The following is a 24,299-nucleotide window of genomic DNA, read 5'->3' on the forward strand; positions in this document are numbered from 1 at the left end:
GGTGAAACCTTGTGTCTACTAAAAATACAAAAAAAAATTAGCTGGGCACGGTGGCAGGTACCCATAATCCCAGCTACTCAGAAGGCTGAGGCAGGAAAATCACTTGAACCCTGGAGGCAGAGGTTACAGTGAGCCGAGAGCATGCCACTGCACTCCAGCCTGGGCAAAAGAGAGACTCTGTCTCAAAAAAAAAAAAAAAAAGCTGCTGCTGTTTCTTTTCTGAGAACTGTCCCCTCATACTGAAACAGGAAAAGTTCCCTTGTCTCCATGCAGGGTGTGTTATGGGGGTGTGGCTCTCTTCCTCAGTGCCCCACTCCTCAGACCTCTGGGGGAGCATGCAGACGGGCAGGCTGTGGGGCTCCCATCCCATGGCAGTGTCTAGGGGTGGATGTTTACAGCTGAAGCCCCAGCAGGCATATGCTATTATGTGCTTTTTTAGTTTTGCCATCTGTAGGAGGCTTGTGTTAACCAACTCAATTACCTTGTCACAAGGACAGAGGGCTTTCTGTATCCCGAGTTCTTCCTTGATGTACCAGAAGAATCAGATCACATATGGACTTGGAGAATGAGTGCAAAGTTTTATTGAGTGGAAGTAGCTCTCAGCAGATGGGGGAAGCCAGAAGAAGGATGGAGTGCAAAGGTTTTTCCTGGACTCCGGCTCTTCAGCAGCCTGGGCTGTCCTCTGACTGCCCAGCCACACTCCACGTGGTTCTGCCTCTGCTTCTGCTGATTGGTGGCCTGTGGCATGCCAGTGGCAGTTGGTGCCTTCCTCTCGATGCCCTGCCACCCATGTGTTCCTCCGCTGATGTGCTCCTCTCGACGTCCAGTCACTGTGCCTGCCTGCTAGAGTCTCAGGGAGTTTTATAGGCACAGGATGGGGCATGGTGGAGCAGGGTCATCTTGGGAAATGTGACATTTGGGCGGGAAGGCAGGAGTTCCTGTCCTCACCTAGGTCTGTGAGGGTGGAGCCTTAGCCAGGGACCATGCCATTCCCCCACTTCCGTATAATTTAAAGGGACCATGTCCTTCTCTACTCAGCACTTCCGTATTGATACCATTTGTCCCTTTTCCTTTGCTGGATTGTTTCTTGTTGATTTGTAAGAGCACTTTACATATTAAGGAAACTAGTCCTTTGAAGTGCACATGATATTGGTGAGGCCTACGGGGCTGAATTGAGAGTCCATGAGAGGGAGGAGGAACCTTGTGCTCGCTGAGTGTTTGTTGCCCTGTAGATAACCAGAGCGTGCTCCTCAGGCCCCTGCATGAGGATTTCACCATAAAACACATCCACCAAGAGCTGTCCTTCAAGGTGGGAAAGGGATGTGGAGAAACAAGTGGGGCATGAACTGCGGCCCAGGAAGCTTCAGCCACTGTGGGACAGAGGCAGGCAGGATTGCCCTGGTTGACCAGAATCCTACTGTGCTCAAAAGCTCTCTAGGCCAGATGGAGGAGGCTACAGGGAAACAGGTGCTCAGGGCGTAGAGCTGAGGTGTCAGACGGACCTGGGGGCCCAGCTTTGGCTCATTTCACAAGTAGCACAGCACCTGCGTTATTCTTAAATTGCTTGCGAGTATTTGGAGATCAGAGACTTCACATGCAAATCCAGATTTCTCACTTCTTTACAAAAATAAGAAGGCCCAGCAACATGGACCCACACCCTCCTAGCCACCGCTGGCCACCTCGGGCTCGAGACAGCCTGCCCGGGGCCCGCTGTCCCCTTTCATCCCCTTGCCCATGCGGCTTTTCTCATGGGAGCAAAATATTTCTCAGTGAAGAGGGAATAAGCAAAAGATGAGCCAAGAGGGCTACATGCTTCAAGGAAAAATGCAAGAGAGTGTATTTCATTCGGAAATGCATACTATTTCTCTCTGTTCAACATGTGCACAAAATATGTCTGGGTCAGAGAGATGGGGCATTGGGAAACATGCCCAGCCTAGCAGGGACCCGCCGGTCTAGGGTCAGGGAGGCCGAGGGAGAATCGCTGTGGCGAGAGGCAAGCCCTGTGGCCTGCGGCCAGCAGCATGTTGTCAGGATGGCGCCTACGGATGTCAGGATGTGCCAGGAGCCATGGCAACAGCTCCCAAGAAAAAGAGGAGAGGTTGGTGGCAGCACGCACCCACCACTCGGCCGCAGCGAGCGCATGCGGTGCCCCCCTGCCCCGCTGACCTCACGCCACCCTCACGCTCTCCCTGTGAATGACAGCCATGAAGGAAACCAACGCATGCTCCACAGCTGACTGCTCCCACCAAGGAGGTGCACACTGTGCCCACGTCCACACCGCGCCTCCTCCTCCCCTGTCCTGCCTGCTCAGAAGCGGCATAAGGATAACTGCAGTTTTCCATTTATCCAATGGGTGTTTTTGGCCCCAGTTTATTGAATTTATTCATTTTGCCAAGCCCTATGTGGGTACCTGGGGACTTAGAGAGGGGTCAAGGGCCGCCTCAGTCTTCTGGGAGTTCACTGTAGAGCATGTGTGTGTGTGCACGTGTGTGTGCAGGCATGAGTGCGTATCCGTAGACTCATATACATGCACATGCATACACTCATGTACACTCACACATGTATGTGTATTCTTGTGCATTTGTGTGCATGTGTGCATATATGTAAGTGCATTCATGTGTGTGTGTGTATTTGTATGTGAGTGCATACATGTGCATGTGTGTATGTGTCTGGGGAGTTATCATTGAACAGGCCAGCCTGTGATGGTGACAGCCCTGAGTGCTCTCCTGGAGGTGGTGCCACACAAGGCCCGGCAAATCGTAGTTACCAAAATACTTGACCAGTGAATGAACCATGAATGAATGAATGAAAATGAAGATTTTGGGGGCCAGAGAGGGAGACAGTGACTTGGCCTGGTGGAGGGCATGGGCCCAGGGCAGACAGGGAGGAACTGTCCCAAACAGGAGGAAAGTCAGGCTGGACCTGGAAGCAGGGGGAGGGGCTGCCCAGCAGAAAGTGGCAGCTGGACCAGGTGCTCTGGAGAGGGTGCTCTTGCCCTGGGAGCAGCATGCTGGAGCTTCAGAGGTGGCTGGGCACCGCAGGGGCTGCTACCAGACTTGACGCCCTATCGGGGCTTAGCAGGAGTCAGTTCACAACATGCACGGCCGTGATAGTGGCTGTGCCACCTGCAGGGCAGGCAGGAGCACGTGGGCAGCCGGCTGGCGACCATGAGCCAGAGGGCCACCCCCCCAGCCCATCTCAGTGAGCTGTAGGCCTGCTGCCGGCTGCTGCCTAGAAGGGTCACGCCCGCTTTTGAACAATAAATTAGAATCAGAATTGGGATGATTTTTATAGATTCTGCCTGACCAGCTGCTGGTCCCATCTTCTGAGCCCTTGTGGTGTTGGGGACAGCTGGGGCCCGGTGACCAGGGCCTTTGCCATCCTCTCTGCAGGAAGGGCAGCCCTCCCTCCCCTCCCAGTTCTCAGGGTGGCCCCAGGATCTGGGCTTGGAGTGCATCCCTGCCACCCACCTCCTACCCAGTTGGTGAGGAAAGGCCCCTGTGAGGCTGCCTTGGGGATTAAATTTTCAGGACTCAGCACCCACTCTGATTTCTGATTTCCTCCCTGCTCGAAATGGGGCTGATCAAATTAAGCCGCGTCAACACCTCTGTCTGGGTGCTGTGTGGGGAGCGTGGGGAGCCCCTTCCCTCCTCAACTGCAGCTGGGATATTCTAGGGCAGAAACATCACGGGACAGGAGTGTGTGGGGTCCACCAGGGCCAATTGTCACCACCCCCAACTCCAGGCTCCTGGACCCACCAAGTTCACACAGGAAGTAAATGGTTGGAACCGCCAGCCCTGCAGGATTGGATGACATGGCCTGGGCTCAGAGTGGCGGCCGCACTGGGGCCTCTCGGTGCCGTCCCTGAGTCTGCACCTTGGGATTTACCCGTGGGAGAGGCAGGTCTGAGAGAAGATCCCACAGCCAGACGTGGAGGACAGGGGAGGCCAGAAACAAAGGTCGGGCAGGTCTGCTCCTCAGCCCCACGGTGGGCAGGAGCAGAGGGAAGGGGGACATGTGGTTTGGCGGCCCAGCAGCCTGAGGGGAGAGGGAGGTCCCTGACACTCGCTGGGAGAGAGGGCTGAGGGTCTGGAAATTTCCAGGGTCTTGAGCTGACGGGGGAGTGGTGAGCATAGGATCACCTCTGTGGGGGGTTCTTCTCTGGGCAGATCCAGGGAACCTGGCTGCTGCCCACCCACCAGGGGTTTCCCTGTCCCCTCAAGAGGTTCAGGGGCATGGGTGCATCCGGGACTGTCCCTCAAGAAGCCCCAGGCCCCATTGCCCTTCCATCCCCAGCATAGGGGAGTGCTGGGGTCATCCCCGAGGTTGTCCCCAGTCACTCCTCCTCCTTGAGCAGACCCTGGACAGACACAGGGATTGTGCTTGGTGCCATGACCCAGTACCTTCAGCTCCATCTTAGCTGCTGGACATGGAATCACCATTATGGGCCACTGGACGTTCAGGATGCAGGGGACAGAGCCAAATGCTCAGGTCAGACAGGGTGCCTGTTGCCTGGGCCCTGGACTTCTTCCCTCATTTGCATAAGAGGAGTGCCATGCCCACTCCACCGGCTGCCATGAAGAAGAAACAGGAGGTGTGTGAAGTCCCTGGTGCCCAGGATCTGAAGAACTCTTCCGCCTAGGAAGGCAGCTTGGTGGCACGGTGAGGCCCACCATGCGATGCTGTCAGCCAGGAGGAGCCCTGTGCTCAGCCCCAGCGCCCCAGCACTGCTGTGTGCCTGGTCTCCTGACCTAGAGGGGTTGGGAAGGAGGAGGGAGCAGAGGCAGGCGCTGAGTCCCTGCCTGTGGCTCATGGCCAGGTAGGAGAGGGCCTCATTTTCTCAGGATCAGGCAGCATCTGAGACCTCCTGCATGTGTCAGCTGCAGGCCCCTCCCAGAGGACCAGGACCTCACCCCTGCAGGGCCCACATCCACTCCGCATGACACAGGGCTCAACATCTGAGTACCTGAAGGCCACAACAAGGGAAACTGAGGTTGGCAGGTAGAGAAATGCCTTGGAACTCGGATTTGAGGAGTGCAGAGACAGATGAGGTGCTGATTCTGCTGGAATCAGGAGCCTGCAATACAGAGGGCGTGGAAGGTGGAGGGGCAGGTTCCAGAGACCCTGAGGAATGAGGAGGGAGCTGGCTTTGAGGGAGGCGGAGAGGCAGGCCTTGCTCCTGGTGTGGGCCTGGGCGCATGCGGGCGCCACTCCCCTGGTGGATGAGGCAGCTGGCAGTGCAGCCGGAGATGCACATGTGGGCAGAGCAGGCACTGGGCCCTGGACCTTCTGAGTGTAAGGTATCTGAGGTCTTCCTGGAGCAATGCCTGGATTCCAGATGTCCAAATCAGGGGCCCTCTGCTCCCACCCCATGTGGGGCTGAGGAGTAGGCCTGCCCAACCTTTGTTTCTGGCCTCTCCTGTCCTCCATGCCTGGTTGTGGGTTCTTCTCTCTCACCTGCCTCTCCCATGGGTAAATTCCAAGGTGCAGACTCAGGGACAACACTGAGAGGCTCCCAGTGCGGCTGCCACTCTGAGCCCAGGTCCTGTCATCCAATCTTGCAGGGTCTGGCAGTTCCTTCCATTTGTCTTCCTGTATGAACTCGGTGGAGCTCATACAGGAGCCTGGGATTGGCAGTGGTGACAATTGGCCCTGGTGGACCCCACACACTCCTGTGCCAGGCTGGTAACAGGTATTTTCCACCTGTCATCTGCTAAGTCACTGGCCAAGCTCCAGCCACATGGGTCCCTCGGCATTGGCTGTCATCACCCCACTTGCCAGGCCCCCACCTCCTCTGCATTCGGAACAAGATCCCTGGGAATCCTCCCTTCTGTTGGGACCTGTGGGTGTCTTTTTTTTTTTGTTCTGAAGTTCACAGTGAATATTTTCATTAAAAGACCTGCCGGCCTCTGCATTGGCCCCTGCCACCTGGCTGCTGCATGCTGCGATGCCTCCGTGAGATTCACTGGGCCAGTTCCCCTTCTCTGGGCCAACTGCCCAGCAGAGAGAAGGCTTGGAGTCCTGGAGGCCTTGGCAGGTCTTGGGGACCCTCCATGGCCTAAGCAGATGCTGGGCAGGGGCAGGCCTTGCTGGCTTTTCTGGCCCGCCCTAGCCTCTGGAGGCCCCCGTGAATCCTTGGGAGAGAGTGGGCTGCAAAGGCCGTTGAAGAGTGGCATAGGGCAGGTGCAGAGCAGCCTTGGCCGTTTGGCTGGTGTTGGGGGAAAGAAGGGGAGGTTTTGTTTGGGAACCTCTGTGACGGCTGTAGACAGGAGGACCCCAGCCCCACTGCAGGACACCTAGAAGGGGCTCACACAGCTGCTGGTCACTCAGCCTGGCTCTGCTGGCTTGGGCTCCACCTCAGCAGCTTCACACCTCTGCTGGGCACCACTTCCCAAGGACATGTATCTGGGAGCTGAACCAGAGCCTGGCCCCTTTTCTGGCCATGGACCTTAAATACACAGCAGACCTTCTCCTCGCTCCCCACTGGGAGGTACAGGCACGGGCAGAAGAGAGTGGCCCGGTCCGATGCCTTGGTAGTTTAAGAGTGCTCTGGCTGCAAAGCCAAACCATGATGCCGCCCCCAGGCCAGCACATTTGTCTGTGTCTGTGTTTGTGAGAGCACACAGGACTCTTGTGGTTGCAAGTGACAGAAAGCTCAGTGAGTTGACTCAAAGGATTAGAGAGTGCAGGGCTGCGTCAGCTTCAGCCACCGCTGGATTTGGGGGCCTAAACAGTGTCAGCAGCACATCGGGCTGCCCTCATCAGTCACCTCTGCTGTTCCTGGGAGAAGAAGGTACCTAGCAGCCCCAGAATCACATTTTCCCAGCAGACAGGAAAGCAAGGGAGTCTTCCTGTGCACACCAACACACAGCATCAGGTTCCATTGGCCTGGCAGGACCCCGTGGCCTGGCAGGACCCCTTGGGCACTCCTGGAGCTGGGGTGCAGTGGGGTTGGCTCTTCCCTGTGAGCCATATGGGGTGTGAGTAGGGGAGGGAGGATGATTTGCTCTCCTCCACATGGTTGCCAGGTTGGCGCAGTAGCATGGCACCTCTGTGTGAAGTGCCTTGGTGAGCGTGCCCATCTGCCCTTGCACCATCCCCTAGTAAGTGTGCCCATCTTTCCTTGTGCCATCCCCTAAAGAGTGTGCCCATCCGCCCTCACACCATCCTCTAGCGAGTGTGTCTGCCCCTCACACCATCCTCTAACGAGTGTGTAGTGCCCAGACAGGGCAGGCCACCATGCTGCACAGCTTCAGGTGGCTCCGTGAGGATGTGCAGGTGCTGGGCAGGCCAGGACCTCCTTCATCCACCACCGAGGGGTGTCCTTTGCCCTCTGCTGTAGGGGGCATATCCTGAGGACCAGCCCAGAGAGGCCTTCTCTCCTTCTTTAGTGCTCCCTTTTCCTCCCTGAAGTGCTGCTAAGGCTGAGCAGACCTAGGCTAGATAGAACATCCATCTGTCTGTGGGGCAGCCTATCCCATGGGAGTTCTGAGAACAGTCAGGACTGTCTCTGAGATATGGTGCAGCTGTTCCTGATGCATTCCTGATGGCCAGGCCGACCCCAGGAGCCCCTCCCCACCCTCCAATCCACCTCAGGTCATAAAAATGGCACTAGATGAGCTGCGTCTGTTGAAGTTGCAAAAATTAATTCAGAGTCGGTAATAAAGTTATAAAGGGCTGGGATGAAATAATCCTAATGAGCATCTTTTAATCAAGTGCACCACTGGGGCTCTGTGCCGATGGCCCCTGTGGGGCTACGCCTGCCTTCTGCTTCCCAGAGCCTCCAAACAGGGCTTTCTGCCATGTCCTGATTATGCTTCCACATAAACATATTTCATCTTAATGATGATCTTTAGGGGAATGCGCAGCCACGGAGCAATTGTCTCTTGGTTGGTAATAAATGGAGGGGATGACCTTGCTCCCCTTGACCTCCCTGGGGTGAGGCTCCCCATGTTGGAGGAGAGGTTGCTGGTGCTCTAGGCTTTGGTCCTCCTGGGCCCAGTGACAGCCCCTGCAGGCCCTGGCAGTGCTTGTAGGCAGGACCTGGGCTGGCATTCTGGCCTGGGTATTTGCTCACATCATGGCTTTAGTCTAGTTTCCTGAGCCTCCCTCTACTCTTCTGGGCAGTATGGCAGTTCTTGCTCTGCAGGTCAGTCATTAGGATTTACGTTTTGGGGACTCCTAAGCACTGGAAAAAGAGGATGATTTGCTCTCCTCCACATGGTTGCCAGGTTGGGGCAGTAGCATGGCACCTCTGTGTGCAGTGCCTTGGTGAGCGTGCCCATCTGCCCTTGCACCATCCCCTAGTAAGTGTGCCCATCTTCCCTTGTGCCATCCCCTAAAGAGTGTGCCCGTCCGCCCTCACACCATCCTCTAGCGAGTGTGTCTGTCCCTCAAGCCATCCCCTAGCGAGTGTGCCATCTGTCCTCCCATTGAGCCAGAGAGTTCAGCAGAGTGGGAAATGCCTCACAGGGCATGAGGCAGCCAAGGAGGGGGCTGGGAAAGAGCCCTAGGCTTGGAACCCAAAGCCTGCCTAACAGCAAGATTATAAAAAGTGCTTAGCTACATTTTCTTCTAGCACTTCTATGACTTCCTTTTGATCATCTCATCCATTTGAAATCTGTTTTTGCTTAAGGCATGAGGTCAAAATTTGACCTTTTCCTCCATCTAACCAGTTGTCCTAACATCATTAAAACAAAGACAGAAACAAACAAATAAAAATCATTTAGGTCCCCAACCTGCTCTCTTCCTTCTTCTATTCTCCTGCAATGAGCAATCATCTCGGGTGATCAAAGGGTATCCTTTCGTTAGTGTACGTTTTTGCAACATGAGTGTTGCTGCCTTGAGTCTGTGTATTTGTGATTTACTTAAGTCGTGCTGAATTGTGTATCTCATTCTGCCTCTTACCTTTTGCACTCGGCACTCTGTTTTTAAGATCCATCCATCTATGTAGCTATCGAACTTCTAACCTTGGTAGCACTTTGTGGGGTGCGCCAACCACATTTGCATCTCCCCTCACCCACTGATGACCCCAGTGTTGTTTCCAGCTCCTCTCACTCCACCCAAGCAATACTGCGTGGAGTGGCTCTCCATTGCCTCCCTGAGGACCGGTGCAAGTTTGCCCATGTGCAAGCCAGTCCATGGGAGTGAACAATAGCCCATGGGGCAAGGGTCAGTCCAAGGAGGCCACTGGGATATCCAATAGACGTCCTGTATCTTTAGGATATAAGCCACATGGTGCTCTTCCTCATTATCCCCTCAATAGTGCCAGACTGCCAGATTGTCCCTTCCTGGTCCACCTCCACCGTTTCCCAGCGCCATTTGCTACCTTCATCATTTACTAATTTTATTTACTATTTCACCACTTGAGCAACTATTTTAATTACATGCAAATGAATATCAAAGATGATTAATATTCCAGCAGAGAGCAGGTGCACACTGGTAGTGTAAGGAGAGGGTGGCCCTGCCTCCGCTGGACGGAGGTTCTAGGAGTGGATCAGTCTCCAGGTCATGGTCTGACTTCTGCTTCTCTGGGAGCTGTCAAGGCCCCTCCTGGGGAAGTTATGAGCAAGGTCTCGAGGGAGTCTTGGGAAACACAGGGCTCAGCACAGTCAGGTATCTGTCAGGGCCAAGGTGGGACCAGGTGCTGGACCTGCAGTGGAAATACAGTCAAAGGGAGGGGCTGCCCTGTATTTCCTGTTTCTAAGCTTGCCATGGCCTGTCTCCAGCTCTCGGCAGGGGGAAAGTTAGAAACATCTGTAAGTGATGTGCATCCACAACAGAGGAGAGGGGAGCCCCTTATCAGCACATGGCCAAGCCAAGTACTACCAAGAACCTAAGCCTGGCTCCTCCGGGCATTCTGTCTTTGGGCTAAAGATGGCCTGATGGAAGTGAGGTCTTGGTGAAGACAGTTCACCCCGTGGGTTGCACCGCTCAGTATGGCTCAGTCACCCTGCACGTCTGGTACAGAGCCATCACCCCAGAATAATTTCTCCCCATCCTCCATGCTGCGTCTTCTGTGCTGGGCTCCTGTTAGCTGTATGTGTGTCTTACTCTTTCTTTGTTGCCTCTTTTGTTTTGATGGAGCACACCTCTCAGCAGCTTCTTGAGAGGAGTGCTTGATAGGTAAATCTTTTGAGAACTGGCATGTCTAGAAATGTTTTCATTCCACTTTCATACGTAATGAAGAATGTGTCTGGGCACAGAATTCCAGTTGGGAAATCATTTTCCTTCAGAATTCTGAAGGCTTTGCTCCACTGTTTTCCTGCATCTAATGCTGCTTTGGAGAAGTCTAAGTCATTCTGATCCAGTTCTTTGTCTATGACCTCTTCTGTAACCTGATCTTCCCCTCTCACTCTCTGGGAGACTTTGCAGAATGTGGCTGTCTTCATGGCCGGCCTGCGATTCAACTTTCTTGACGTACCAAGTCTGTTACCACTTGCCCATCTGTTTCCAGTCTCCCACAGTTCCCCTGTTAATGCTTCCCCTCCTGTTCCCCCTATCCTTGTAGGCTTGTGGCTTTAAATTTTTTTTATTTCTTTACTAAACTTTTAATGGGATTCTAGGAAGGAACCAAATCAGATATTGGTGTTCAAGCAGCCATTTTTACCTGGAAGCCCCCCATTTCTTGGATCTGTTTTTTAAGTTTTATTCAGCTCCATCAATCTGTTTCTTTCATGACATCGACACCACCACATTTCCATTAATATTATTTTATAATACATTGTATAAATTCGAAAGACACATACCTCCTCATTATCATTCTTTTTCATTATTTTTCTGTCTAGTGTCACGTGTCATCTTCCAGATGAATGTTGGAATCACTTTGTTGGGTTTTAACAATTCTTTGATGAAAATTATGTTAAATTTCTTGATTCATTTGGAGGAGGCTCAAAATCCAATCCAGGATTATGTCAATGTATGTTCATTTACTGAGGTCTTCTTTTGTGTTTTTGGAGATTTTAGACTATATTATGCTACTTTTCGTGTACATTGATTAGTTTTTGTTTATTCATAGATACTTGGGGGTTTTGTTGTTATGGTTGATAAGCTCTTTTTTACACTTTATTTTCTAGCTGGTTATTTCTATGTTCAAGAAAAGTGTTGATCTTTGCATACTTCTTTTATGTAAGATGAGAAGTATTTATTCCTTGTGGGTTTGGTAAAACTCTTCTATGGAAGCATTTCTTTGACTGCTTTTTCAATTTCTTCTGAGGTTACTGGTTTATTCAGGTTTTCTACTTGAGTGGAATGTATATTTTCTATTTAGGCTTATTAAGACTGTGCTTTTAATTTCAGATGCTTAGGGTTTGAGGTTTTATTGTTATCTCTGATTTTGTCTCAGTAATGGTGATTGTGGGCACAATTTTTGAGTTTTGTGACCTAATGTGTAGTAAAATGTGGAACTTCTCCCATATATGCCTGACAAAGGCATGTTTTCTGGCTGTTGGGTTTGAATGTTATGTTTTCCTATTAATTCAAATAGTTTCTATCCTTATCTAATATTGTATCAAACTTGTCTGGAATAGATATATTACAGTGCTCATATCACTGTGGCCTTGTCCCTTCTTCCTTGCATCAGGTTGAAGCTCTTAGGTGCATAAAGTTTCATATCTTTTATATTTCTTTCATGAGGTGTTTTATCAGCTTATCTCCTTAAATGCCTTGGTTGGCAATTACATGGTACGTGTTTCTTTGCCCCACTTGTTTTAACTCCTCCTGGTCATTTTGACTTGGTTATACCATATGCAAGTAGTTTGTAGCTGGACTTTGTTCCATCTCGTGCTTCTCCAACTGGCACCACACTTTGGCCACTGTTCTCAGCCCCCTACCCCCAGTGTGACCTTCTCGGCCCTGCTGCACCTTCCTCTCCTTCCAGCCCAGCTCCCAGCTCCCTAGAGGCCCCCAGGTCGCTTCTGCTGGGCCCTCTGTTCCCAAAGCATCTCTCTGCCATGGCTCCAGCCCCTCACAGCCCTGCAGTTATCTGTGGGGCACTGGGCAAACGGAGGCACACCAGACCCCATGGCCTCCATCCATCAGGCTTCTCTGTCTGAGAGGGAAAGTCAATTAATGCACAGGAAGATTCACAAATGAGGCAAGACCTGCCCGTGGTGGAGCATCACAGGAAGGAAGAACGGGGGTGCTGTCGGCAGAAATCAGGGGAGGGGCAATTTCAATTTAGGATGAAATAAGGAAAGCTCTCCCTGAGGAGCTGATACTTCAGCAGACACCTGGAGGAAGAGAGCAATGAGAGGGCAGCCATCCCATGCAGAGGGGAGAGCAGTCTGCCCTGTCACTGAACAGTGTGCTTCTCAAGGTTTTAAGCATCCCCGGCCCCTGTCCCTGTTGTCCCCCAGTGGCATGCAGTAGGGTTGTGAAGGAGGCAGATGGGGTGGAACACACTTCAGTCTTCCAGGAGCTCTGAGTCCCATGGGAGGCAGCAGGCTCCCTTCCTTCTGGGTCTTTCAGGGGGCCTAAATTTGGCCAGCAGCAGCAGCAGCCACAGAAAGGGCATCCCAGGTGAAGAGGCCAGCCCAGAAAAGGCATAGGCCTGGGGTTGGCACAGGGGACAGGGAACACCCAGCCGCCCTTAGCACTGCAGAACCCAAGCCTGCCCACTACACCTGCCCTCAGAGCCCACACCTGCCCAATGCACCCACCCTCTGGGCCCACACCTGCCCACTGCACCCATCATCTGGGCCCACACCTGCCCACTGCACCCATCATCTGGGCCCACACCTGCCCACTGCACCCATCATCTGGGCCCACACCTGCCCGCTTCACCCGCCCTCAGGTCACACAACTGCCCACTGCACCCACCCCCAGGGCCCACACCTGCCCGCTGCAGCTGCCCTCAGAGCCCACACCTGCCCGCTGCAGCTGCCCTCAGAGCCCACACCTGCCCACTGCACCCACCCTCAGAGCCACCACAGCTCAGCAGGCCTGGGCTATAAGCATAGGGATCTCCCAGTGAAGGAGGTGAGAGCAGCAAATGGCCCACTCTTGCCTCGAGGGACTAAGTGGAACAGGGGCCCTTAGGCCAGGTAGGCAACCAGTGCAGGGGGGCAGGCCCAAGGCCAAGGTTGACTTCAAAGGGATCACTAGGAAGCTGGCTCAGGACCATGCCAGGTCCACCGGCCACAGCTCCCTATAGCAAGGCTCTATTTGGGGGACAGGCCTGCAAGGGTCAGCATGTGGTCAGAGTCTCTTTATAGCCTGGGCTTCAGGATCAAGGCCATTGTGGGAAAAACTGAGGTGGCATTTGTGATTGACAAGGTGGGGCTTCAGCTTGACTGCCAGGTCTTGCTAGGACAGAGGAGGGCAGGAGGGTGTCTGGGCCAGGGCTCCTGTTGCCCCAGGCCAGAGGGCATCGCAGATCTCCCTGCCCTTAGAGTTTCTCCCATTGTCCTGTCCAGCCTGACCTTCTGGGGGCCAGACTCAGGGCACAGTGTCACCTGCCAGGTGACCCAGGGCCCTATCTTCCTCTCCTCATCTGCTTTGCTTTTGGGCCTTGGGCCATCTCTCTAGGCACTGGTCCTGGGCGGAGCGGGAGTGTTCTAGAATGTAATTTCCAAATTCCTCCCAAAATTATCAAAATTAAAATGATGACAACAATAATAATTCTATTTCAGGTGAAATTGACATTTCTAAAGCATCTTTAGAAACCTTTGCTGTTTTTAGTGGGCCTACAGCATACAATTTAGTTTAAAACTCTGCCTGCTCCGCAGAAGCAGCCTCAAGATGTGCCCCAGCCCTGCTCTGGCCCAACACAGCGCCAGAGCCCTCCTACAGGAGATGTCTGTAGGGGTTACTGCACAGTGACTCTGGGGTTAGGGCCAAGAGGACACACTCTGATGCCTTCTGGTGCCAGAAAGACATTTAGGGAGACAGGCAGGTGGCCTGGTGACCCAAGCCCTGTGTGTTTTGTCTCCAGGTGTGGCCCTCAATTCACAGCCCAGGTTACTCCTGGAGTGGTCCCATCTCCTAATTCCTCAAGAGAAGCTGGATGTTCTAGATTTTTTAAACATGGAAATCTCAGATTTTTCAAATACTGTCAACCAAATAAGGAATACTTTAGGTACCACATGGCCTCAACGAGTGCCTCTGTAGTCTGGTCCCATAGGACCGCCCATATGTGACCCCTAGCTTGACAAGGGCAGAGGGTAATGTCCAGCCTGTGTCCCAGGGGAAGAAGTTTTCCTATGGAAATTACCATCTTTCTGCTTCCCAAGGTGATTCTGAAGGTGAGCTGTCTCTGTTCATGGAAAATGCAAAGAAATAAATGTATAAAAATAGAGTGGCAATTCCTCAACCCCTGTCAGGCTTAAGTCGCCGTCTCTCCCTCTGGGAATGGCATGGATGGCCCTGAATCATCTCCAGGCAGCTAAGCAGACTGCTCACTCTGCACGGCCCTGCCTGCAGGCCCGCAAGCCCCACCCGTCACTGGAGGGGCCCTGGGCAGTCCTTGTTGTGTACCTGCATGTGTGTGCATATGTATGTATACTTGTGTGTGCATGTGTGTGTACATCGAGGGGACATAGAACTGTAGAGCTGGGAGTGGCACAAGGACCCCCGAAGGTATAGGAACCCCAGCAGCTGCTCAGCCCTGGCCCCACTTACTCCCCTTCTCTGTCCCAGCCCTCACCTTCTGCTTCACACTCCACTGTCTCTCTTGGTCTTGCCCACAGCCGGGTTGCAGGTTTGTGCCTGAAACCTCATGTTCAGCCTGTCTTGTCTGAGCCAGGCTGCAGGGTGCAAGGAGAAAGCTCCTGGCTGAGAGTCAGCCACACTGGGATGCCATAGGTCTCCCCATCTGTAAAACAGAAATGACCATGTCCACCAAGAGGCCTGCTGTCAGCACGGGGTGAGAAGTGTGTTCTAGGGTGAAGGCCCGATGCCAGCACTGTCTGAGTGACAGAGGCCTGATTCTGCCTCTAGGGCGTGTCCTGGGCCATCCTCACAGGGAGGGAGTGCCTGTCCCTGCCTGGAAAAGGCAGCAGATGAGAGACATTGGGAATGAGGAGAGTTGTTCTGGAAGACTCTTTGTAGAGAGGTGATGCTGCAGGGAAGCCGGTCTCCCACCTCAGCTGCAGGGGCCCTGGGACCTGGCCATCACCCTGTGGGTTGGTGACGTCACGATGACCTGCAGCCCTGGGTCTATCCCAGGCCAGGAGTCTCTGAGGACCTGCCTGGGGAATGCCATGGAGAAGCAGGACCCTGGGGCTGTGACCTGGTTTGGACACAGAGACCAGTGCAAGGGAATGGGGGCTTCCAAGACTTTGGGGCTGGGGGGGCAGTGGGCAGTGTGATCTGGGGCTGCCGTCGATGCTGAAGGTCAGCCTAGTCAGCCTGTCTTGGCCTTTAGAGGGAGGTGTGTGGAGAGCTGGGAACTGAAGTCTGGTCCAGGGCGGTTTCCAGGCCTGGCAGGACCCGGAACAGAGCAGAAACTATACTGCACAGAAGGCAGGGACAATACCCAAGGCTAACTCCCCAGCATGGCAGCCCCAAGTGGCCAGGGCTACCCCTGGGAGGCAGCCCAGGGGCCGACTGCAGCAGAGCTGTCACAGAGGGGTTCTTCTTCGTCTTGGCACAAATCAATCAGACCAGAGGCGGTACAGTTCACCGGGGGAGGGGCCCAGGACACGGCCCAGAAGTGAGGGGCCTTGCTTCAGTGGAGGACTGAGCAGACAGTTCTGGGAGGGACCCAAGGAGACACTGGGGGACACACACAGCTGAGGCTGGGCCTCAGTTTCCCCAGTCATAACAGCTGGCAGTGACACCTGGAACACCAGTCCTTTGGCACTTGGCAGCCTTTCGGGAGGGAAAAGAGGTGGCTCTGCTCACTCCAGCTACAGGCAGTGCAGGCTGAGGTTCCTGGCCTCTCTGTGTCTGAGTGCCAGCCCTGGGCTCCACAAGGCAGACAGTGACACTGGGCTGGGTCTCTCACGGCCTCAGCAGGCCTGATCCATCATGTGGAGCCACTATGGCCCCTGCTGTGGCTGGGGTTGCCACCAGGGGCTGGGGAAAGAGCAGTTCTCAAAGTCACAGAGGTACCTGTCTGAGCCCTGCTGCATCTGAGACAGCTTGGCAAGTCTCTGTCGCCTTCTTCCGGACCTCGCTTTCCTCTGTAAAATGGAACAATACCCTCAGTTCGGGGTGCTACGAGTTTTAAATGAGAGTGGTGAGCTGGCGCCTCATGGGTGTCGTGTCCGGGTGGGTTTGCCCTGCTGCTGAAGACAGCATACTCTCCTTGCAGGGCCCTCCCTGGACAGCCTGGACAGCCTCAGCCGTGCCCTGGGTGTCCTGGAGGAGCGCGTCAACAGCTCGAGGCGGAGGGCACGCAGGCATGCCGCGGATGACAACTACAACATCGAGGTCCTGCTGGGCGTGGACGACTCTGTGGTCCAGTTCCACGGGAAGGAGCACGTGCAGAAGTACCTGCTCACGCTCATGAACATCGTGAGTGGGGTGGCTGGGTGGGGGGAGTAGGGCGGGGCGGGGAGGGTCAACCAGGGGCTGGGCAGGCCAGAGAGGCCTGGCTGGGCCAGGCGCCCTGAGGCTGTGTTGATTTCCTTGTTAGCCGGAGGTGAGTGACCCTGTTTCAGGGAAGCTCTCTGGGTCCACGGGTGAGACAAGCTGACCATCCCTGACCTCAGTTTTCTCATCTGCAAACTGCGGGATAATTCTACCTTGGCGAGGCTCTTTATATGCTAAGGCAGTTTCATGCAAACTCCAGTCATTTGAATGACAAATGTCATTCAAAGTCCAGTCATTTGAAAAATATGTTTTCTTGATGTTTGCCACTTTTTAAAACAAAAATTATTGAAAAAGGAAACCTCATTTTACCTAAAAGCTTATCTCATAGTAAAGCGACGTTATTCAGCCCCAGCTAGAGAGTCCCACCTTCCACTGGATACCAACAGAAGCCCCCTTTCTGTTTAAAGTGGAGATTAGTGTGCTTTAGAGTGAGGGCCAGACACCAACCCAGAGTCCCTCCTTGAAGCTGTCAGTGGGAGGAGTTGAAGATGAGGGAGGGAATCCTCTCCCCCTGTGAGTCTGGGCTTTTGAATGGGGTGTCTATGTGTCACCCCCATCTTCTGGGCCTCTGCTTCTTGTCTGCCTAATGCTAAGAGATTGAAGAACCACTTCCACCTCATTCCACACCCCACGCAACCTGAGCAGGGGGTAAGAGGATTCTGAACCACGTGTGCGTCGAGGGTGTGCAGGCCTTTTCCTCTCCCCGCGTCACACGGTCAGAGCCACTGTGGGGATGAGGATCATCCAGTCTTTAAAACGCAGGTTCCCAAGGGCGCAGACTGGTTCAGCTGAGCCCTGCAGGGAAAAGAAGAGGTGAGGGGGAGGACCAGGACACAGCCTGGAATGTGAGATGTTGCCAGTGGGGCGTTAGCGGGCAGGGGGGCATTTGTGGGAGGAAGCTGGGGCTTAGGGAGGGCTGGAGGTGGTATGGAGGCTGGGCAGGTGGGAGGCTCTAGAGCCCCGTGCTGTGTATCCAAACCTGTGCATGAATGAGGTCCTCTGGGGTCAGGCTGGAGGCAGGCAGCAGGGATGTGGAGGTCTGCTCATGGTCTGCTGCTGAGCTCTGCTTTTTGGGCCAGGAGTGAGCCCCCAGGAACCAAGTTGACACATGGGTCAGGGTCCCCAGGGATCTGGTGAAAAGACACCTCAAGGGCAAGGCGGGGATGGGAGTGAGCTGAACACTGGACAGAGACCCCACCTTCATGCTCACCTTCCTCCTGACCTGCCTTGGATGAGTCAACGAACCCTCTGGAGCCCCACCTTCTCATCTGCACAGGGGGCTGAAGTCCACCGCATTTGCAGAATTCATTTTATTTGGGAGAGTGTTGTCATACTTAATGTCATCTCATTTTTGGAAAGTACCTTCAATGTAATAATAATAATAACAATAAAACCGTAATGGCTACAACTATCGAGCTGCTGTTATGTGACTGTGTGCCCTGCCCACCTGGGCGCTTGCCATGCTAAATTATCGTAGGAAGTCCTCACACTACGTCTGTGAGACTTGGGTATAAAATCTTGTCTGCCTTACAATATGAGTTCTTACCTAGCATTATATTGCTGTCCACCCAGCAGGGAAAGGACTGGGCTTGGAATTACAGTCCAATGGCGACTCCTGGCCTCGCCTTTTCCAGGCACGTCACCGGGAAAGCTGCTTCCATCATCTGAGCCTTGGTTTTCTCCTCTACCATGTTTTCATTGTGGGCGTTGTTGTGAGGATTAAATGAAATAATGTCAGTGAATATGACTTTCAGTCTCTCAATGGGGTGAACATGTTTTTAGTTTCCACGTAAAATGTGGTTTTGTTATCCTGACAGTAGTGCTATTTAATTTAGTGACAGCCCAGGAGGGGTCGCTTCTGAGAGTCCACCGAGGCTGCTGGCTGAAGGTGGGGCCCGTGGTGAGTCCTTCATGAGGCCGGCGGAGGCAGAGAGGCCTTTCTCCTGGTGCTGAAGTCTCTCTGTCACTACAGCTGGTTGGAGGATGTCTAGAACGTTCTCTCAGTTTTGCCATCCAACTTTATTCCAACCCTAGTGATCCAGCCATACTCCCATTTTGGATAATGGGAAGGTCTGTTTCTAGGAAAGTATGAGAAATACAAAAACTTTTAAGTTGAGATGAGTTTTATCACAACAAAGAAAGTGTTTCAGGAGACAAGTCTCAGACGTTGAGAAAGTATTTGGGCCGCACGCGTCCCTGTCGCACAGAAGTGAGCACTGATTCATTCAGCAAACTTGTGTTGACGGTGTGCTTGTCCCGGGCACAGCGGCGGTGTCCTGCAGAGGCAGCGGGCATGGCAGAGAGTCTGGGGCTTGGGAGACCCTCAGAGGGTTAGGGAGAGTCTCTGCCTCTGATCTGAGCCCCAGCTCCCACCGCAAGAGCACAGCATGGGTGAGGGAGATAAGGTGCGGCCGTGCTTGGAACATGGTGTTGCCCTGACAATTAATAAATACCCCGTGTCCTCACTGATAGCCTGTGCACACCCGGAGAGTCCTGGGAATGGATCTAAGGCATGCCAGACCCTTTTGTGGTCTGGGGGAGGAGGGGTATTGAGCAAGTGGGAGCATCTGAGAAAGGCTGACCTTCCAGAGTACTTCCATGGGACAGAGCTTCCTGCAGTGCTGGAGAGGAGAGGGGCTTATTTTGTCCCGTCTGGTGCAAGAGCCACTGGGGCTCTTGAGCACTTGAAGTGTGGCTGGTGTCCTTGAAGAAATGAATGTTTAATTTAACTTCTTATTTGCTCCAATAGAATTTTTATTTTAATTTTAAAAATAAGTCACCGTCTTCACCATTTTTAAGTGCGCGATTCGGTGGCATAAGCACATTCACGTGTTTGGGCCACCATTGCCACCACTGTCCACAGAACTCTTCATCTTGTAAAGTTGAAACTGTGCCCATTAAATTTCAGCCCCCTATTTCTCCCCTCCCCCCTAAGATTTTGACGACTCTGGGTGCCTCACGTAAGTGGATCATGCAGTGGTTGTCCTTTTGTGTCTGGTGTATTTCACCTAGCATGACGTCCTCAGGGTCCGTCCATGTCGTGGCACGTATAAGAATGTCCTTCCTTTCCAGGGAGGAATAGTAGCCCATGCGTGGGTGGATAGGCCACATTGTGTTTATGCAGCCATCCATGGGCACTTGGGTTGCCCCCTCATGGGCTACTGTGAATAACGCTGCCGTGAACATGGCTGTTCCAGACCCTGCTTTCCCTTCTCTTGAGTATATGCCCTCAAGTGGAATTTTGGGACCACAGGGCAATTCTTTCTTTAATTTTTTTGAGGAGCTTCCACACTGTTTCCCACACTGGCTCCACCATTTTGCGCCCCCCCACCACCCCAACCAACAGTGTACAGGAATTCTAGTATCTCCACATCCTCACCAACACTTGTCTTCTTTTTTTATGGTAGCCAGCCTAAAGGCTACTTTATTTGAATTAATTTGCACCTAGATGTAAGCCGCAGTGTGGGACAAAGCTGCCAGGGGAAGGGACAAGCAGCAATCTTTGTCCAGGCAAACAATGTCTGGACTGAACCTCCAGCAAACTCCAGCAGACCTGCAGCAGTGGGGCCTGACTGTTAGAAGGAAAACTAACACAGAAAGGAATAGCATCAACATCCAGACCTGGGCAGTGAGCTGCCCACTGAGCTGGATGCTGAGTGGTGGCATAGCCTGTCTCCTGGGGAAGACCATCAGGCCCTGGGAGGACGAGCTGGTAGGCGCCTGGATGGTGGGGACCCAGGGAATGCAGGCTCTGAGGAGGAGGTGAGGTGGAGGTGGGCTGAGTGCAGGCACAGCTCCACCCTGGCAGCCCTGCACTGCCTGGGTTTCCCTATCATTTGGGGTGACTCCCTTTGGGATCTCTTTTTGGCAGAGCCTGGGCTAGGATATGGGGTCCAGGGGTGGCACAGGCCATTCAGCCTCATAGAACACCCTTGTGCTCCCCTCCCCCACCCAGCCTCCCTGGCAGGTGATGTGGGGCTGCATGGCTAGTTTTGCCTAGTGGTCTGTGTAAAAGGAAGTGACCTGAGTCACTTGTGTCCAAGGCTGATAAGAGCTTGGAGTCCCCTACATCTCTGTCTCCCCTGCCATGGAAACCTTGGAAGCCATATGTCCCAGTAGGTGCAGCTACAATGTAGGCTCCGGCTCCCCGCCCCACACCACAGCATGATGTGAGGGAGGAAACGTGGTGTGCGCTGTATTGTGTTCAGCTGCAGAGATGGGGTGGATCCCCGGCATAGCCATCCTCTTCTGTCTGGTGCTCCTGGTTACCATCCCTGTGGGGGGACCAGTGTTTATGGGGTGTCTATTATATTTCAGGCAAGGGGTGCTGCCGTGGCCATGACAGGACACAGCCCTGCGACCCTGTATTCTGGGGAGGGGGACACAGACGATATTCAAGTGGAAAACAGATAATTTCAAATAATGATAAATGCAATGAAAAAAATAAAATAGTTACGAGATGAGGAAGGAAGAAGGGTAGGGAAGGCAGGCCACTGTATACAGGAGGTCAGGGGCTGGTGCCCAGGAGGTACCATGGGAGCTGAGACTCAAATGACAATGGGAAGATGTGGGAAGAGGTAGGATGGGGCTAGCATGTTCCAGGTTCGGGGGAGAGGGCAGGCGGCACCACGGCCCTGAGGCAGGAATGGGGCCTACTGGAAGAATGGAGGCACAGGTGGGGGAAGTTGGGGTGAGCAAGGCTGGCCACCACCATCTTCCAGAGGTGGAGGGGCACTGCCTCGAGCTCCAGGGGCAGTGGACATCACTGGAGGGCCTGCTTACTTTCTGTGTTAATGGGAAGATATGATATTCCCTTATCCATGGGAAAAATGTAGCTGCCCTTCTGTCTCAGACTTGCTGGAAGGAGAGAGGTTTAGAAATGGAGCATTTCACGAAGGCCACCTGGGCACAGAAAGGGGCTCTTGGGTTTAGGCAACCACCTACCTGCCCATTCCGGCAGCCCCTGCTGGGTCTAGTTTTCTTACCTTCCTCGTTATATGTAAAAAGTATGTATCAAAATATTCTATATTTAACACAGATTGCTTATTTATTTACTTACTTACTTATTTATTTAGAGACAGGGTCTCTTTTGCCCAGGCTGGAGTGCAATGGCACAATCTCGGCTCACTGCAACCTCCTTCTCCCGGGTTCAAGGGATTCTTCTGTATCAGCCTCGGGAGTAGCTGGGATTACAGGCATGCACCACCATGCCCAGCTAATTTTTTTTTTCTGTATTTGTAGTAGAGACGGAGTTTTGCCATGTTGGCCAGGCTGGTCTCGAACTCCTGACCTCAGGTGATCTGCCTGCCTTGGCCTCCCAAAGTGCTGGGATTACAGGCATGAGTCACCACAGCCAGCCGTTTTTTTTAAAAAGCATAAGCTCATGTAGATAGATATGTGAATGTCTTCTCCCGGCGACTATTGTCTACTACCTTGTTTTAATGATTGCATAACATTGCACCATATGACTGTAGCACATGTTTTACCTAACTTATTACTGATATGACATATTCACAGAACAAAACTGACTTCTCTGTTAGAGTTCAGATATTCCACTAATGGTATCATGATCTTAGAGCTGAATCTATCGCTCATGCTTACTTACTTCGTTAAGCTGAGTTGCTGAAAGCGGAGACCCTGGTCAACAGATATGCACATATTTAAAGCTCTCTTTGCTGGAATGTTCTCCATTATGGTTTCATCTATTCATGCTTCATTGAGCAAATGCCTGTCTCCCCACCTCCTCACACCATGGAGTTGTTTTGAGCCATGGTAATTTAATACAACTGAGATATACTTTTGTTGTAAGTTGTATTTACTTGATGTTAATGAGCCTGCATTTAAAAATATGCATGTATTTGTAAACAGAGACTGTTTTATTTTTTGGCCTTGGCCTATTCATGCCCTTTTTTCCATGGGATTTTGGGGTGTTTTATTCATCTGAAGAGTCTGTGTATTTAAGTAGATTAACTTTTCATCTGTCACATGTGTGGGAAATATTTTCCCCAGCCTTGTTGTTTACCTTTGGTTTTGTTCTGCCTGGGATAGTTTTTTGATGGCCTACATTTTTGTGTGTGGTCAGATCCTGCAGTCTCTCCCTTCCCATGGGAAAAGCTTCTCCCTTGGGTGATGTGTTTGGTGCCTCCTGCCCTTCCCAGAATTAATCTTCTGAGGTTCTGCTCTGTTCGGTAGCAGCAGCACTTCCCAAGCTCCAGTTCCTCATCAACCACTGATTGTTCTTGTCACACCTGGGTTCAGGCATAGAGCCCTCCACCTGAATTTCTCCCAAAGTAAGAAGAAGATAGGCTGGGTGCAGTGGCTCACACCTGTAATCCCAGGATTTTGGGAGGCCGAGGCAGGAAGATCACTTGAGGTCAGGAGTTCAAGACTGCCTGGCCAACATGGTGAAACCCCATCTCTACTGAAAATACAAAAAAAAAGCCATATGTGGTGGCGCAAGCCTGTAATCCCAGCTACTCAGGAGGCTGAAGCAGGAGAATCACTTGAACCCGGGAGGTGGAAATTGCAGTAAGCCAAGATCCCACCATTGCACTCCAGCCTGGGTGACAAAAGTGAGGCTCTGTCTCAAACAGGAAAGATAGAGAATTCAAAGAAGCCAATGTGTTATCTGCAATGCATTCTTATTTCTTGAAACATCTGCCTACTGCAAAACTCATCAGGATATTACCAGTGGGGAAGACTGGCCTATAGGCAGAGCTGGCGGGTAACTTCCAGGGCCCAACACAAAATGAAAATGTGGGATCGCTTGTTCAAAGAGCAGAGGAAAGTGCCATAAAAAGGTACTAGGGCCTATTAAGCCATTTCCTTTCTTCCTTAGTCTCCCTCTCTCACTGTCCTTGCTGTTTTTTAATTTGCTTTTTAATGTTGTTCTAAGTGAACAAAAATTGGAATCTTAAATTATTAGCATGAATTTCTTATTCATTGTAAATTGCTCAATGGCTCTTTTAAATGCAATATTAGAGTGTTTAATTTCTATCTGGAGTCACTGAAATTAAACAAACCTGTATTTTGCGGCTGATCCCTGGTGGGTGTCTCAGGCTGACCAGAAGTTTTTGACAAGCACAGGCCAGACTCAGGGAGGTTGGGAGGAGGAAGAGAGGATCCACAGAGTGGAGTCCTGCTGAGGGAATGCTCCTCAGGTACGGGGTGCTAGCAAAGTGAGTGTACCCCCAGCATGAAAGATGCACCCACTGGGGTCTGAGAGCTTCCAGCCACCCATGGAAGAACACATTGCCTGCTCCCTGGCCAGGGGAGTCCGGGGAAGTAGAGCCAAGCACGTCCCTTCCCACTGGTGTACTGCTCCAGCCCAGTGCATGTGGCCAAGGCCAATCCCATCTCTATGCAGGTGTCAGTCATGAGAGGCTCACCTCTGCTGAGACTTGGGCCCTGGCTGGCCATCCACCAGACATGCCTCTTCCCTGCCAGCCCTGGGCAGGATGGCCACCACCATGCCTGCCCTGAGATGCCGTGGGCTACACATGCCTGCCCCTGCACCTGCTGGGGGCAGCTCAGAGCCTGTCCTGGGGAGGTGGGACCATGCTCCATTGCTCCAGGAGCCTTCACTTACAAAACACGCATGTTGGGGTGAGATGATGAGGAAATTCAAGACAGCAGCTGCAGTGGGTCAAGCCCCAAGTTCGGGGCCTTCTGAGCATGGAGCCTGGTCATCTATGAAGTCAGCCTGTCCCCAGGTCGAACCCAGGAACCTGAGCCCTGCGCTCAGACCCCACAGCCCGATGGAC

At 52.7% G+C, this 24,299-nt stretch overlaps 1 protein-coding gene across 1 annotated transcript in view; it reads left to right on the plus strand.

Annotated features, from left to right (window-relative positions):
* The window catches only part of ADAMTS2 (ADAM metallopeptidase with thrombospondin type 1 motif 2), a 219,394-nt gene that overhangs the window by 112,507 nt on the left and 82,588 nt on the right, over positions 1 to 24,299 (plus strand). The window contains exon 4 of the mRNA XM_032270494.1: positions 16,256 to 16,458. Within this exon, the coding sequence (XP_032126385.1) occupies positions 16,256 to 16,458 (203 nt within the window). The remainder of the gene's footprint in view (positions 1 to 16,255; positions 16,459 to 24,299) is intronic.

Source organism: Sapajus apella, unplaced genomic scaffold, assembly GCF_009761245.1.
Source record: "Sapajus apella isolate SASKATOON/1434 unplaced genomic scaffold, GSC_monkey_1.0 scaffold211, whole genome shotgun sequence".
NCBI lineage: Eukaryota > Metazoa > Chordata > Mammalia > Primates > Cebidae > Sapajus > Sapajus apella.